General features: G+C 39.2%; 1 protein-coding gene across 4 annotated transcripts in view; it reads right to left on the reverse strand.

Annotated features, from left to right (window-relative positions):
* The window catches only part of pde10a (phosphodiesterase 10A), an 81,284-nt gene that overhangs the window by 3,459 nt on the left and 61,182 nt on the right, over window positions 1–16,643 (reverse strand). For 2 of the 4 annotated variants that reach the window (XM_046870660.1, XM_046870680.1), the window contains exons 7-21: window positions 16,023–16,178; window positions 15,105–15,155; window positions 14,638–14,696; window positions 13,278–13,329; window positions 7,937–8,079; window positions 6,460–6,552; window positions 4,920–5,106; window positions 4,197–4,339; window positions 4,028–4,111; window positions 2,959–3,109; window positions 2,705–2,860; window positions 1,788–1,960; window positions 1,582–1,693; window positions 1,421–1,501; window positions 728–816 (exon numbers count right to left, since the gene is read on the reverse strand). In XM_046870660.1, the coding sequence (XP_046726616.1) occupies window positions 728–816; window positions 1,421–1,501; window positions 1,582–1,693; window positions 1,788–1,960; window positions 2,705–2,860; window positions 2,959–3,109; window positions 4,028–4,111; window positions 4,197–4,339; window positions 4,920–5,106; window positions 6,460–6,552; window positions 7,937–8,079; window positions 13,278–13,329; window positions 14,638–14,696; window positions 15,105–15,155; window positions 16,023–16,178 (1,730 nt within the window). The remainder of the gene's footprint in view (window positions 1–727; window positions 817–1,420; window positions 1,502–1,581; window positions 1,694–1,787; window positions 1,961–2,704; window positions 2,861–2,958; window positions 3,110–4,027; window positions 4,112–4,196; window positions 4,340–4,919; window positions 5,107–6,459; window positions 6,553–7,936; window positions 8,080–13,277; window positions 13,330–14,637; window positions 14,697–15,104; window positions 15,156–16,022; window positions 16,179–16,643) is intronic. The other 2 variants (XM_046870669.1, XM_046870690.1) reach the window with 2 other exon arrangements.

Consider the following 16,643-nt stretch of genomic DNA (forward strand, 5'->3'; position numbering starts at 1 on the left):
TTACACCAGTGGTCCCCAACATTTTTTTTTCGCCACGGACCGGATTAATGTCGGACAATATTTTCACGGACCGGCCTTTAATGTGTGGCGGATAAATACAACTAAATAAACTGATACGACCAGCATAAAAATTGGTATTTTCCAAATCTAATAATAAACGTGAATCCACTGTGTTGTTTTTTGTTCATTTTGCTCACTTGGGGGTTTGAATTTAGCAGTAATGTATTATGTGTTAGTGGCCAGAGCAGCCCCTTCAAGAAGGTAGTGGATGGAGGTAAGACATGTGACCGAGGCATCATGACATGCATCAAGAGTGAGTGACAGATGTGGTGGTGAGAATCCGGTCATTTTCCAAAATAAAACATCGTTCAGAATCAGATAATAAATAAAACGGAAATATTGTAAGTTGTGTATTCTTTCTGTGGCCCAGGGGGTTGGGGACCACTGCTTTACACTATATTACAGCTCTTACCTGCTTCTCCATCATTCTTAACTTCTGCTCCTGGAAAGAAAGTTCTACCAGTATTTATAATTATCACATGAAACTGAAATTGATCCTGATTACACACCACTAAGATGAACTTACCTTAACTTACCTTATTACCATTATAGATTAATATTTGTTCTCTCTCCTGAGAAGTTTCCATCTCTTAGGCATTACCTGTTAATGTAATATGAGAGTAGGATGAGGTGTGGAGGCAATTGAGCTGCTGCCTAAGTATCTCACCTGCAGGCTCTAAGCAGAGGAGCAGACGGAGGGAACAGCTCAGAGAGTGTGGTATAACAGGGAATGGCCACTGCGTTATAAAAACCCACCTACAAACACATTACACTGCTGTTAGAGGGTAAAAACAACAGTTACTACAGAGCGTTTACTCAACTAACAAGCGCCTGTGTATATAATTATTTTCCGAGGTACACTATATTGACAAAAGTATTGGGACACCTGACCTTTCCTGCCATATGTGGTTCTTCTCCAAACTGTTACCAAAATGTTGGAGGCACTCAATTGCACAGGATCCTGCATGGACAAAGCGAGCTTCATGAAGATCTGCTTTACATGGTTTGGAAAGGAAAGATCTCGAGCTCTGATCTCAACCCTACTGAACACCTTTGGGATGAATGTGAACGCTGACTGCACCAATGCCTCCTTACCTACATCAATACCTGATTTTACTAACACCCTTGCGGCTGATTAACATGAATGTCCACAAGCACACTCCAAAATCTAGTGGAACATCTTGCTGGAAGAGTGAAGGAAATTTGTGGAATGCGATGCTCAAAAAGCACATACCGTACTCATGACCGGGTGTCCGCAAACTTTTGGCAATATAGTGTAGCACAGACATTTAAGCTTTTTTAAATAAGCAATGTCTCAAATGTTCTTTAGGAGTTGTCCTTTTTCCAGGTCTGGAGGTACCTGTCCTTGCGGAACCTCATCCCGCTTGTCCCTGTCCATCATGGGAATCGGCTGCATTCCTATCTTCTTCATCTCATCCCCCTGACGAAGATATTTCCAGTTTAATTGAAATGAAACTGCCTACTTTTTGTGCTTTAACATGTACCCATAATAAATCTTACCTCAGCCCAGAACTCTGCATAGATGTCGTTGGCTGTGAGACGAGTGATGGGCCACAGTTTGGTTACAGAGCAGAGATCACACGCCGTCATCATCAGGCCGATTACACGATCCCTACCGTGGACAAGCAATTATATGTCCTTAATCGCCCCGACACTAGACTCATGACCAGTGTTATTCTTAGTAGTGCCAGTGCATGACCTCTGACCTGTGGGCATGGTTGTTGAGGTCCAGTGCGCCTGTGCTTAACAGATCAGCAAGCTGCTTACGGTTGCCAAAGTAGAGGGCCAGGTCTGTGGCGATGATTGCTTTGCGGATGATCTCCAGCACCTGCTCGTACTCGCTGGAAGTCAGGTTGGAGAAAATATTGTGCCCTTCCAGCTATGGGAAACAAAGAGATCAATAAAAAAGCAAAAGCTCCACTTAGGAGGTGTACGGCTCAGCTGGGGCAACAGCAAAGCCAACCACAACAAAAAAAAGTCCCAAGCAGGTGAGATGCTTAGATGAGCAAAAACCGAATAAGCAATATTTACATTATTTAATAAAAAATGTATTATAATTATTGAATAATTCAGATCCATATAATCTCCATTGCTTGATATTGTATTTTTCGGCTTTAATGCACCTGGTGATTAATTTCCAAACACAAGAATCATCTGTGACCACTGCCTGTCCACATCACACACCAGCATAGGTTACACTGGACAGTTTATATTTCTACAGTTTATATTTCTACCAAAAATCACCAAATATAAGTAATAGTTCTAAACAGTGTTCAACTGTGACACATAATTACCTCCTCACTGATCATTTCACATTTTTTCCCCCCTTCCATTCAAACATCTGAGTTCAAAATTATTTTTGTTCTGCAAAATTAATTTATTTGTATCTTAAATACTATTTTATTAGGTCTACTAGATGATCATTTCCAAGGAAACTTCCTACTTTTACTAATAGAATTATGGAATAATAACGTGTAAGAGCCCTGGGTTTCCCTACTGCTAGATCGGGTTATGGGTGCTGTTTGATTGAGAAGTGCTAACAGAGGCAATGAAGAAAAGAACGGTACACAGCTCACGAGGATGGAAGCCAAGAGTGTGTAGATACATTGTGTGAGAGCTCTACCTGGAGGATCGACACCGTCTGGGAGAAATGGTGCTGTTCCATGGTGGACGTGGAGTACAGCGCTGCCAACGGGTGGTCAAACTTCTGCAAGTAGCTGTTGCTGTAGCCTCGATGGTCCAAGTCATGACACAAGCAGGCTATAAGCAGACCTTTCCTCTGGGTGAATGGAAAAAAAAAGAAAAGAGAGAAGACAACATGAGATCTAGGGGGAAAAATGTTTTTTGATGGAATAAAAAGTTGAGGGTTGCACCAACCTCCAGTTCAGTGAAGATTCCAGAGGTTTTTTGGAGAATGACGTACATGCAGTGGGCCACTGTAACCGCATGCTTCCAGTTGTGGTATGGAACCCGTCGGTAATTCTTTCGAACCGACATGGTGAAGCGGCACAACTTCTCCAGCTCAAAACTTCCCACACACAAATAATCAAAGACTTAAAAATATTAACTTATTAATTCAGATGGAACATGTTACACACACACACACACACACACACACACACACACACACACACAGCTAAACACACTGCAGATAACAATGAAAGCAAAGTGGTTTTTATCTCAAGCATAATACAGTACCATACTGTAATCATATTTCAGTAAGTTTGCGAAAACATAAAAAAATGCACTATAATAGGACTATATTATAGGGTGTACTATAGAAAAGTTAGTAGACTTGTTAAAGTACACATTTATACAACTTTTCACTAATATTAAAGAAGGTGGCTCTTTTGAGGGGGTAACATATGGTGAGATTGAAGCAACGAGCAATTGCAATGCTTACGAGCTACAAAAAGGAGTTCGGGAAATCACACCGCTTGTATTTATCAAACACGGGATGGTAAAACTTTAACGTTCGCCACAGCGGATTAAACAGTATTTCATCTCTCGCTACACTCTCACAACTACTGCTATTCCAAATAACGTGACTCAGTTCTCGCGGTTTCGGCAGATCTTTTTTCACGATTGTAGTACATCATTTCTAACTTTAAATGACACTCAAGTTGGTTGATATATTGCTAATGTAAGATTCACTGATGTGCATCTGCATTAAAGTTAACGATGTGATGCATCGATTTAAAAAGTGCCTTGGATACAAAAAAAAAAAAACTTTTAACGATCTAACGATTATTTATCCTACATCAGGTTTTTTAATCGATGCATCACATCGTTAAATTTAACGCAGATGCACATCAGTGAATCCCCAATATACATGTATGTATGTATACACACACAGGTATTCTTTAGAATATAAGTGCTTTAGCATCAATTACAGTATCCTTTACAAAGGTCTTAGAGGTTAAAAGGTGTGATGTTATTTTCTCACCTGTTTTTCCCACATGAACTATGAACCATGTACACAAAGACTGCAGGCCAGAGTTCCTCATAAGGGCTAATGTCAAAATGGAACCTATGAAGACAAAGCAGTGAATCAAATCATGGTTCATTCCTCATTTTACCAGGCAGAGGTGTTCGGCGCTTTAGTGTACACATACAGTTCAATCTCTTTGTATATGGGCGTAGGGAGGGAGAGCTGCGCGAGGGTCTTCCACTCCTCCGATGTGCAGATGCTGTGGTATGAAAGTTTCTCCATCGTCACCCTGTAGATGCACTCCGAATGTCTGATCCGGTGATACATCTACACACAGAGATGACATCTTCAGGACAAAGTCAGTCTATTAGAAGGATTCTTCTCACTAGACATAATAGGTTTTGTACCCAAATACGAATTAATACTTTTACTCAAGTGAAGGTGTAAAGGGAGCACATTTACTGGAATCATTTTTTACCGAGTGTATCTCGACTTTAACTCAACTACATGGTTTGTGTACTTCATTCACCACTGGTTTACTGTATAATGATCATGGCATGATGTATGGCTATATATTGTATACTGTATAATATACTTATAATGTATAGTTATATAATGTATAGTGGTATAGTGGTGTACTATATTGTATATTGTTTAATCATATGCTTTATAGTGTACAAGTTTTAAATGCAATAGCATCTTAGACTGATATATATATATATATATATATATATATATATATATATATATATATATATAGATTTTAAGAGTCAGTCAGTGGTGTCTCATTGCTGCTGAGTTGTCATTAAACTAATCGATTTACAGTTGCAGGTATTGAACTCTGGAGGAGAGTGACTCGTACCTCACACGCGAGAGGTTTAGATATACATATATATGTGTTACTTACATTTGCACAGTGTAAGGCCAGGGCACAAAAGACAGCGAACATCTTAAAATTGTTCTCGTCAGTTTTAGTGAAGGCACTTCCGTTCAGCTTGTTGACCATCTGTACGACACCTATTACGGTCCCCCGGCTGACGATGGGCATGCACAGGATGTTGCGCGTCGTGTAGCCAGTATACAGATCCACTTCTCTGTGAAGCGTGAAAGGCATGAGAGGCAATCGCTCAAGTACAAAAAGCATTTCTGTTATATGCATATGGAATTTTTGAAAGCTGCATAAACATGCGTCTCATCATGCACGAATAAAATACAAAAAAAAAAAAAAAAAATTCTAATTTAAAAGGACAATTAGGTAGAGATTTGTTTATCACAGTTGATTTTTTTTTTTAGATCTAAATGACAGTACTATACATTAATATAATTTACAATGTTTAGATTACAGTACATATAAAGATAAAATCTACAAACTCCAAATAAAACAGTAGGTTATAATCTGCACACTGGCAAATAAAAAAACAAAACAAACGAACATTTCAGAGAAAAAAATGCTGAAACCCCCCCCAAAAATCATATTGCACCTCCCTGACTATTACTTATCTGAAGTGCCATTTGGTTTAATTACTGCACTCTGTCTGTTTGTAGAAGAGTATATCAGCTTGACACATGCTAACTGCAAAAATTTTCCAAATCTGTCAACTTGCAGGAGGATCCTCCTCAGGTCCCCTCACAGATATAGGATAAGTCTGGGCTCTGGCTGGCCCACTCCAAAACACTAGAAGCCATTTTTTTGTGGATTTCAATGTTTGCTTTGGATCATTGTCATGCTGAAAGGTCAAATTCCTCTAAGCACATGCCATAATGTTGTCAAAACTGACTTGAATTTTGGCCCAATTTAGGATTTCCTCTACTTTCACTAAAGCCTCATTTCCAGTAGAAGAAAAGCAGCCCTAGAGCACAATGTTTCCACAACCATACTTCAACAGGGGTACGCTTTTCTTTTTGCTGAGATCTCCTTGTTTTTGAACCAAACATGTTTTACAACTGTGGCCAAAATGTTCCAGTCCATAACATATTCTTACAATCGGTTTTGGAAGACTGGATATACACTTTTCCAGTGTTTAGCAGGGTTTGAATGGTTTTCTCATCAGAATAGGCTTTTGTCTTAACACCCTGGCCCAGAAACATGAAAAATACAAGAGATTGATGTCCCATGTTGGGAGAAAGCAGTACTTCCCAGAGTGTATTTTGGCTCCATTAATGCTCCTGTAGATCTTTCTGACCAGTTGTCTCTTTCATCATACATTTTTGGAGGTACATTCAGTTCTTGGTAACATCACTTTTGCAGCATATTATTTCATATACTTGTTGATGACAGTCTGACACAGATGACTGTGTTTCCTGGTATAACTAATGTCTTGGAAATTGTTTTAGGTTACTTTCTGCACAAATGTATAAATGTTCTCATTTTCCATACTGGCAAGATTTTAGGACGTGATGAAAAGGTGATGGTTAAAGTTTCTACACCACAAATTATGATGTGTTACCTGTTGAATCGTGGGTCTGCATAGGCATCTGGAATATTTAAGACCTCTCCTGTTCGGGCAACCTGACCGGCTATGCCCTTCTCTATAGAAAACCTGAGAAGAGACAAGACTGTGTTGAATTTAAATATGCTTCATTTCTATAACAAGAACATACATGCAGCTCGACAGATATCCTGGCCTGGATCCCAAACATACTACAGTATTTAATTGCATTTCACATAGGAGGCACTTTTGCATCAGCTAGCATGTTGTATGATCTCTGAAGCAGTTATTAGTGAACAAAAATTGTTTGGGTGCAATGAAAGAGGACAGACTAGGTTTCTGTTCTTCTTAAACCGACTGAAATCTGGTAGCTGCCCACGTCTCGTTACACAGACAATGGAGTGACATGGATATCCATGCCATACTGCTGAGAGCATAATACCAGAGTAGTTGTGGAAAGGATCTGTTAGATGCCAGAGCGCAGAAAGAGTATTAAATTACATAATATTGCATAACACAATATAAAGACGTACACGAGCAGCAAGATATTTGCGAGATTGAAGTTAAATGAGATACAGTTTGAGATTTACATGCTTTGTGCTCTTGTTTGATAAACACATTACTTGTTAAGCCCCTCTTGCACCCTCTAATAAAGATCAAATTTAAACACCAAAACCTCTTAAACATAATTATCACAATGATTTCATTGCTAGCAGCAAAAGCGGGATAAACCTCATTTTAATTTGCCTTTGTTTTCTTAGCAACGATCAGGTATCGGTATACCTATATACTATAGTATAAAGTACTCAATCTGAATAAAAATGGCATTGATGCATCCCTAGTTAGTTCAGAGTTCAGAATAAGAGAGTGTGTCCCAGAAATTAATAAAAATGACTGTAAATTGAAAGTTTTTTCATTTGAACACTGTTTCCTTCAAAATATGCACTTTGTGAGTGTACACAATGCTCCCAGTGACTTTTTACCCCATTCTTTTTGAATTAATTGGCACCAATAGTTGATTGCTGGAACTATCGGCAAAAATCCATACCGATAGTTTTTCCGGGTTGCATTATACAGTACGAGAGCGGCCTCTGGAGGTGAATCACTAAGGTGCTGTTTATTAAGTGTCTTTTTTATCTATTTTTGGATGTAACTGTTTTTATTTATTTGTAGTGCCACTTTTGTTTCAGTTTTAATGTATATCTTATTTTCTCTCAATATTTAATAATATATTAATATTTATTTCATTTAGCACATTTTCATGGTTCAGTATGTTTTTTTTGTTGTTGTTATAAAGCTAAGTACTATTTTATGCTGTGTTGGTTTTTATTTTTTTTATAGCTATGCACTGTTGGTCGACCTTGACTTGACACCCCACCCTGAGTGACCTTGGCCAGCTTCACCCTTCACAGATCACTTCTAAAAGTTTATTCACATGATATTCTGGACATACCGTGCATTTAATAGTTAAAGCCAAATTCTTACTTGTACTTACCTAATTTCTTTGGTTTTCTTAAATACCGGCTTCCCTTCGTTCTCTTCTCCAATATCAAAGAGGTCAGAGTACAGCTCTTTGTTATTGTGATCGACCTGGAAGAGGGCACATCTGTCGGCATTCACCAGGTTTTTTGCATATATCTGGAACACAAATTAGCACAGTGCTCACATCAAACTTCATCACTATAACGAGTGCCAACTGAGGGAACGCTGCATTCCCAGTCATAATCAGAGGTGGCAAAAGTACTTAAGTAAAGGCTGCTCATCAGGGACAAACTTACTTACAAAGAACATATTTACTTTTAATCACCACATTATCTGTGTAAAGCTGCTTTGAGACAATGTACATTGTTAAAAGCGCTATACAAATAAAAATGAATTGAATTTAATTGAAAGTAGAAGTACAGATACTCAAGTTTTAAAATACTCGGGTAAAAGTTGAAGTACTGATTAAACTTTTCTACTTAAGTGAAAGTAAAGAAGTTTTGGCTGTGACATGTACTTAAGTAAAAAGTAGTTATTACTTCTACCTGTTTTAGCTGTTAACTGGACCTCACATCATATTAGATAGATAGATGGATGGATGGATGGATGGATGGATGGATGGATGGATAGATAGATAGATAGATAGATAGATAGATAGATAGATAGATAGATAGATAGATAGATAGATAGATAGATAGATAGATAGAGTGATAGAGTGATAGAGTGATGGATAGATGGATGGATGTGATAGCCTAGTGGGTTAATGTCAGTATCCCCACAAGGATGAGTTTGAGAGTTTGATTCCTGGTTGCTGTGTTGGTAAATAAAACTTCTGGACCTTGTCCCCTCTGAAAACATTTCAATTCTGTGTTAGATTAATTTCTTGATTTCCTGGTCTTTAATGAAAGATATCTCCACCAAAAAAAAAGCACTTCTGTGGTAGCTCAGTGGGTTAAGGCTTGTGCCTGAACATGGTCCTTAATATAGTCCACGCTGGTGATAAGGTTTCAAAGCCAGTCCTACATGCCTTCTTTCTTTCTTTCTACAAAGTATGAACCCTCCAAAAAGCACACATGCTTTTCAGCAGCGGTCGCTCAGTGGTTTAAGGCTTGTGCCTCATCTAAACATACTTCCCAGTCTGGTCTCTTCCGTGGTTCAGTGGGTTAAGGCTGGTTCCTTGCTGATGATGAGGATCAGGGTTTGAATCCTGCTTTCTGCCTGCTAGTTGTGATGTAGGTTATGTTCCTGCTTCCTAAATCTTTCTTTAGCTTTATATTCGTGTGTTGATGGTTTAAAGGCATATAGACCTGCTCTAAACAACCTTTCAGCCTGTCTTCCCTGATGGTTCAGTGGGTTAAATCAGGGTTTTTGCTTTTGGTGGGGTTTAGGGTTCGAATCCTGCTTTCTGCCTGCCAGTCACGATCAGGATTCACTTCCTACATCTTTCTTTAGCGATATATTTTCGTTTTTAATGGGTTGAAAAGAAAGATAGACCTGCTCTAAAGAAACTTCCTAACCTGTCCTCACCAATGGTTCAATGGGTTAAGGTTGGTATCTCGCTAGTAGTGGGGTTCAGGGTTCGAATCCTGCTTTCTGTCTGCCGATCAAGATTCAATTCCTACATCTTTCTTTACCGTTAAATTCTTGTGTTGATGGTTTGAAAAGAATGATAGACCTGCTCTAATCAAGCTTCCCATCCTGTTTTTTTCTGATGGCTTAGTGGGTTAAGGCTGGTACTTTGCTAATGTTGGTGGTCAGGGTTCAAACCTGGCTTTCTGTCTGCTAGTCATGAGGTAGGTTAAATTCCTGATTTCTTATTCTTGTTTTGATGGGTTAAAAAGAAAGATAGACCCACTCTAAACAAGCTTCCCAGCTTGTCCTTCCTGATGGTTCAGTGGGTTAATGCTGGTGTCTTGCTAATTGTGTGAATCAGGGTTCGAATCCTGCTAGTCACATCATGGGTTTGCTTCCTATGTCTGTCTTTAGCATTATATTCTTGTGTTGATGGTTTGAAAGAAAAGATAGACCTGCTCTAAACAATCGTCACAGCCGGTCCTTCCCGATGGTTCAGTGGGTTAAGACTGGTATTTCGCTGTTGGTGGGGTTCAGGGTTCGAATCCTGGTTTCTGTGTTTCTGTTTGGTCTGAATTTCTTGCTTTGAAGCCAGAAACAAACGATAAACCCCCCAAAAAAAGAAGGTGTGTTGTGGGACTTGATGGCTTTGTGGTAAAAGCCTTGCCTCTGAGTGCAGAGGTTGCTGGTTCAAATCTGGCTTGTCCCCATACTGGGTAAGCTTTGTGAAAAGTAGTGTCTGGTGAGCAATGAGGCAGTTGACTGTGAGCAATGAGATAGGTGACTGTAAACAAAGGCTGTGAAGACCTGCTGCTTCACAGTCTCAGAAAAAGTGAGGGTGATAGGTTTTTGGCAGAATTTTTCCCTATATATGCAAAACTAAGTCGATACTTTTTTGAACATTTTTGCTTCATAACCCCCTGTTTTCAACTTCTCAGACACCGGGGGCAGATGCCCGGATATTGCCCCCCTGCTTTAGGATACGCCCTCCGAAACCATCCACATCCAACCTTCCACGCAGCCATTTCTGACACCTTCCTTACTACTGCCACCCACCGGAACCTTCCACACTCTTAACTTTGAGCCCTGGCCAGGGCCACCCACCGGAACCTTCAACACTCTTAACTTTGAGCCCTGGCCGGGGTTTGAACCGGCAACCTCTCAACCCAGAGGTAAAGCTCTTCCAATTGAGCCACAGGATCTCCTGCAAGAACCTGATTTTTAGGACCTTTTTAGTTTTTTTTTTTAAACTTTTTTAAACAATTTAAAGGAAAGCTAAGGGGTAGGAATCGAACCGGGTGAGCCAGATCACAGCGACCAATTCACTGACCATTACACTAACACAGGAGAGGCAATCACACCATTGCTTATTGGACTCTTGGTTTTTCTATAGTTAAGAGACCACTGTTTTCTCTTAGATCATGATGGTAGAGGGTCAAAACTTCTCCTTCCTGTACATTCTCTCAGTTACTCAAAGTGACTCAGGTACAAGAACCACATCTCCAACACCTGCACCACTGATATACCATGATTTACCAGCAACCAATTTTAATGATCTTTTATTGTTCTGTTTTTAAAAACTTCTTAAAATGTTCAATATGAAACTAGAGGTAAGAATCGAACCAGAAAAGTCTTTCATCATAGATCACTAATGGCATTACTTTCAAAACACAAAACTTTGTTAGACATGTAAATAAGCAGGAAAGACAAAGACAAAGAGACACAGACACAGCAAGAGAGAGACATATACAGTGAGACAGAGACATTTACTAAAAGAGACACAGAGACAATTAGATAGAGAAAATAGAGAGACAAAGATAGCGAGATATAGCCACTTCCTGTTGGAAGTGTTTCTCCCGAGCGACTCATTGCGATCTCATTTACTAAATGAGCAGTAGTGAGTTAAGGACTTGCTCAGGTGTCCAAAACTGGCAGCTTGGAGGTGTTAAACATGTATCATATGTACAGCATGTGATATGTATGTAAGCATATGTACAGTGATTAAATATAAAGGCTATATCAGTGCAGAGACGTGTGGACATCATTTAGAGCCTTTGCTATGTTTCCACACAGACAGTTAATGGTGTGATACCGGAGAAAATGCACCTCTTTAAGTCAAGTCAGGAAGCTTTTATATATATACAATTATAGACATTTTACAGATTTATATGATGTATTGTTTTTATCTGTACGATCAATAAAGACAGTAATTTAAGTTTGTGTCGCCATTATGAGGGAAGAAGCCACAAAACGCCACCCAGAGGGTAAATTGTGTAAAACATGGCGGATTTTGGTGTTTGATTTGAGACTCAGAAATAAAACAAAAGTTTACTGATTAAAAATATTTTTATCTGGAGTTTTTTATTTATTTTATATCTAAGTTAAAAAAGTAAAACATTTCGTGCCTTTTAAAATAATTTTAATTTTGACAGCCAAATATATATATATATATATATATATATTAATACAAAACTAATTAAAAATGTTGTTACCTAATGAATGTGTCCAGGCTGAAGATCCACATATAGAACACAAGCAGAGAAAAGATGATGATGATCAGGAATGTGTCTGTTCTCAGTCATGTTTAAATCACTGACTCCCTCTGTCTCATCAACATTAACCCCAAACTTCTTACTGCCTTCTGTGGTGAGTGAGAGTCAGGAATTTATACACCAGTGGATTGAACTGGTGAACTGGTGCAGTAACAGGAAATCGGTTGTTCGGCTGAAATCGGCGCGCAGTGAAAATAAAAATAATATTTCACCAAATCAATGGATTAAAACTAAAGTAACGAGTCTGTTTTGAAAATGTAAGAAGTAAAAAGTACAGATATTTGTGTAAAAATGTAATGAGTAAAAGTAAAAATTGTCTGAAAAATAAATAGTGGAGTAAAGTACTGATACCAGACAAATCTACTTAAGTACAGTAACGAAGTATTTGCACTCTGTTACTTCCCTCCTCTGGTCATAATACACTTCCAACATTTGTGTTGATATTTAGACAGGGATTTTTCATGGTCGCATGGAAAATATTTCCCTGCTCTCCTAATATTTTCTTCTTTGGCTACTTAACTCATCTTTGTGTATGAGAGAAACACCACCGGGGAAATCCTTTATTTTGGCAACTTTTTGTCAGTATGTTGGACATGTTTCTGACATCTTTTATCAGCAGAGTGAAACCATTCAGACAGATGGCTCGGGAAATTCCTATGGCTCTTATTTGTGCAGGTATTTTAAAGCTTAAAGTGTAGCCAGGAACGAACAGAGGCTGATAGAATTACAGCTGTTCGATTCTTCACTGTGTGCGTGTCCCCTTTCTGACCTGTCCGCATCACTTCCTGTAATGCTTGGCTCAGCAGGAAGACAGACAGACAGGAGTGGGTCAGTGATCGGATATGTGGTATGTGCTTGTTGTCTCTTTAAGAGGCAGATAAAGAAGAACTAAAGACCTAGAGGGTAAGGGAGTTGAAATTCTGGCCCTGATATAGACAATGTTCAAGAGAGCAAAAATAATAATAATAAAAAAAAAATGCAATGGGTGTAAAAAAGTGGGAGAAAAATATTTAAGCACAAAAAAGGAGTAAAGGGGGGAGGCCCAAGGGGAATAGCATGAGCATTTTCTAGAAAGGGACTTTCACTGAACCCAACAAAATAATAAGAGGAGTTCTTTCATTGCTCAGATTTCTGCTCTGGTGTTGGTACCACCCAAGCGACAAAAACACAGCGTGTTTTTTACCTCATGACCAGGCTTGTGACACTGCTGAGAAAAGCAAAAACACTCACCATGATATGTTCAAGTAAAGAATCTATTGCCACAATGTTGTCGAAGTACGTTCTGGAGAGAGAGAGAGAGAGAGAGAGAGAGAGAGAGAGAGAGAGAGAGAGAGAGAGAGAAATATTTATGGTTTCCTTAACATTTCTTTGACCACACCCTATATGAATATTTCAAAATGATTTACTTTAATTATCTTGCCTAGCATTTTATTTAATATCAGAAGTTGATTCAACAAACATAATTTTTAAAACTATCGGTATCTATAAAGACGTCTAAGCCGAAGACTTAACTATATTTTTCTATGCCTGAATATTATTTTGGTTAAAATAGATGTAAACTTGAATTGGCTCAGTTTGTGATCACGTTATGCAATCACCTTGTGACAAAAAAAGAAAAAGAAAAGAGCGCAGACACACCTATTTTTCAGTGACCTAATAAAAAGAAGAAATTCAGGTAACATGAGAACTTAATAAATCAGTGGTAATTTCTGTACCACCACAAATGGTTAACTTGGTAATTAAATCATCAATGATGATCAAAGGGAGTACAAAACCATGTCATTCTTATTTGAACAACTACATGGTGATATCAAAAAGTTTCATGAGTAATGGTACTAACTGGTGCTGTTCTGAATACGAGTGTTACCACGTGTGCGATTTCATCACGGACAGCAAATTAGAACAAAGTGCAAATGTGAAATTTTGGGTAAAACCGACAAGAGACGTTTGACATGACATACGGCGACGCTGCAAAGAGTCGGTTAAGGTGTTTTGAGTGGCACGTGTGCTTCAAGAGTGGAACATCATCGCTGCATGATGATGAGAGATCAGGAAGACCTTCGACGAGCTCGACCCTTAAAAATATTGAAACCGCTCGGCAACTCGTGCATGATGATCGTCGGAGAACAATCTGCATGATCTCACTTTCCGTACCCACCCTACTCGGCAGATATGGCTCCTGCAAACTTCTCCCTCTTTCCAAAGATGAAGATCCAGCTCAAAGCTCACGTTTTGACACCACTGCGGCGATTCGCAGAAGACACGCTTTGAAAAGAAGACTTCCGGGACACATTCCAAAAATGGCAGGAACGCTGGGGTGCGCTGAGTAAGGGGACTATTTTCAAAGCGATAGTGTGTAAATATAGATAAATAAAGTACTTTCTTGTAAACAGAGCTAGTCCCGAAACTTTGATACCACCTCGTATATATAGTATGAATATTTTTTATTGTATTTACTGCCAGTGCAACTGAATAAAAAAAAAAAGGGGTCAAAATTATCCCCCCTTTGTGCAACCCTTTATTTGTTTTTTACATTTCATTAAAGATTACAAGCATTCTCTTAAGATTATACTCCCATTTAGCCTCTTACTTTGACACGTCTAGGAGGAAGTCATTGAGCTCCGTCTGCTTTGCTAAACCTCTGCAGACCTGGAACGAATAGAAAAGCAAAATTAAAAAAAGAACTTTGCCTCCATTAAAGCCCAGAAGATTTGGTGATGCACAAATAAGTGCAACAGAACACCAGGTCTCTACTATTTGACTAAAAGCATCTTTAAACTCTTAATCTGCACACTGTTCTAACAATCAAGCCAGACTCTGCGGGCCCTGGGACACCACGGGACTCGATCACCCCCAGAGTGCTACTGCTCATGTTTCAACAGGTTGCGACTTCATAATTATGTCCCATGAGGCGCAAGTGCGCATTGATTCAATGGCCGGGTTGCGTACATTGGACCTCAGAGGCTGCTCGGTTCATATACTCAAGAGCGTCGCATTTAACTGTGTGTGGAAACAGAAAAACATGGCTCATGTAAAAGAACGAGTGTCTAAACCCACCTGCACTTGGTGAATAGCTACAGAAGCCCATGCCAAATTTGCAGTGGCAACCTAAAAAAGAGAAAAGAGAAAGAAAAATATATACATAATTAGCAAACACGAAAATGCATATGCATGATATTTTATTATCTGGCACCCTACAAAACATCTGCACTGTCAGATTAAGGTCTTTTAATGGTTCGATGTCTGCATTATTTTATTCTGGAGATTTATGTATCCTAATGTATAAAAATAGTGTTATTTTATTCAATCAGCATGTCCCAGAATGTTTTATTCCTTTTTCACCTCAGCGACTTGCCAAGAATTACAAGTTAAATTTCTTATCCAAGGACAACATGCTTTTTAACCATTTCTATTTACATGCTATGTCCATTGCACAAGGTATTACTATGCTGTCCCTTCACAAGACTGTTATTTTTCATTTCACATCTTGTTACTGAGAAACCAAAGCGTAGAAACTGAGAAAGCACTCGGTCCTGAACAACTTCCTTAAATTTCAAATAAACATTACTTTAGAGGAAACCTCCATATTATCATATTCCCTCATCAATCTGCTTATTATTATTAGCCTTAAATTGAGTGGAATATCTGGCATCCAAGTCTTTGACAAAAAGACAGGAGACGGAGCTGAAGATGGCAGAGTTTAAGATGCTGCGGGGTGATGAGGATGGACAGGATCAGAAATTAGTTAATCAGTCGGACGATTTGAAAACGAGGTGAGAAAAGAGTGTGATTTTGGTCATATGCAGAGAAGGGACATTGGGTATATGGGTAGAAGACTGCTGAGGATGAAGGCACCAGGCAAGAGAAAGGCCAAGGAGAAGGTTTCTGGAGGTGGTAGGTTTGAAAGAGGCAGATGTAGGGAACAAGGTGGTATGAAGACCGTGATTATTTGTGGGTGCTGTGATGTCTGTGCACCTCCTGGTGGCTGAGGTTGAAGGGTTCTCGGCCCAGGTGGCGGTGCAGCTCCAGTACAGCGATCAGGTCTCCGATGGCCGTGAGGATGGGGAGACACAGAACAGAGTGAACATGGATCCCTGAGTCCTGCCCTGTGCCATGGGGGAACCGCTCGTCCTGTGAACACACACACACACACACACACCCCATTACAACAATGCAAGTGTATTTTTGCTAAACTTGTGTTTCTGCATTCCAGCCTAGGGTTTCCCCTCCATTCTGCAGTTCTGCATTGTACCTGCTCCACTACAACTGATTTGCGTCATCGCTTAATTGACCTTAATTACCTGTATTCAGAATCGACTTAAGTACATAATCAGATGTTAATCCACAATGGCTCGTTTAGACCTCGAATGTACAGATTTACATACTACTCAGACAGGTGTTTGTGTCATGGGGGGAAAAGTCTCTTCTTACACTAGAGTTCCACAGCCATCACCTGACAGTTTGTTGTGACCACAATATTTAAACCTGAAACCTGTTTGGGCTGGAAACAGATGCAAACTAATTACGAAATACCTTTTTACAGACCGGATTTAACATAAAGGTCTGACTGGAAACAACTGGAAAAAAACGAAAGTT

This window comes from Silurus meridionalis, chromosome 2, assembly GCF_014805685.1.
Source record: "Silurus meridionalis isolate SWU-2019-XX chromosome 2, ASM1480568v1, whole genome shotgun sequence".
Classification (NCBI taxonomy): Eukaryota; Metazoa; Chordata; class Actinopteri; order Siluriformes; family Siluridae; genus Silurus; species Silurus meridionalis.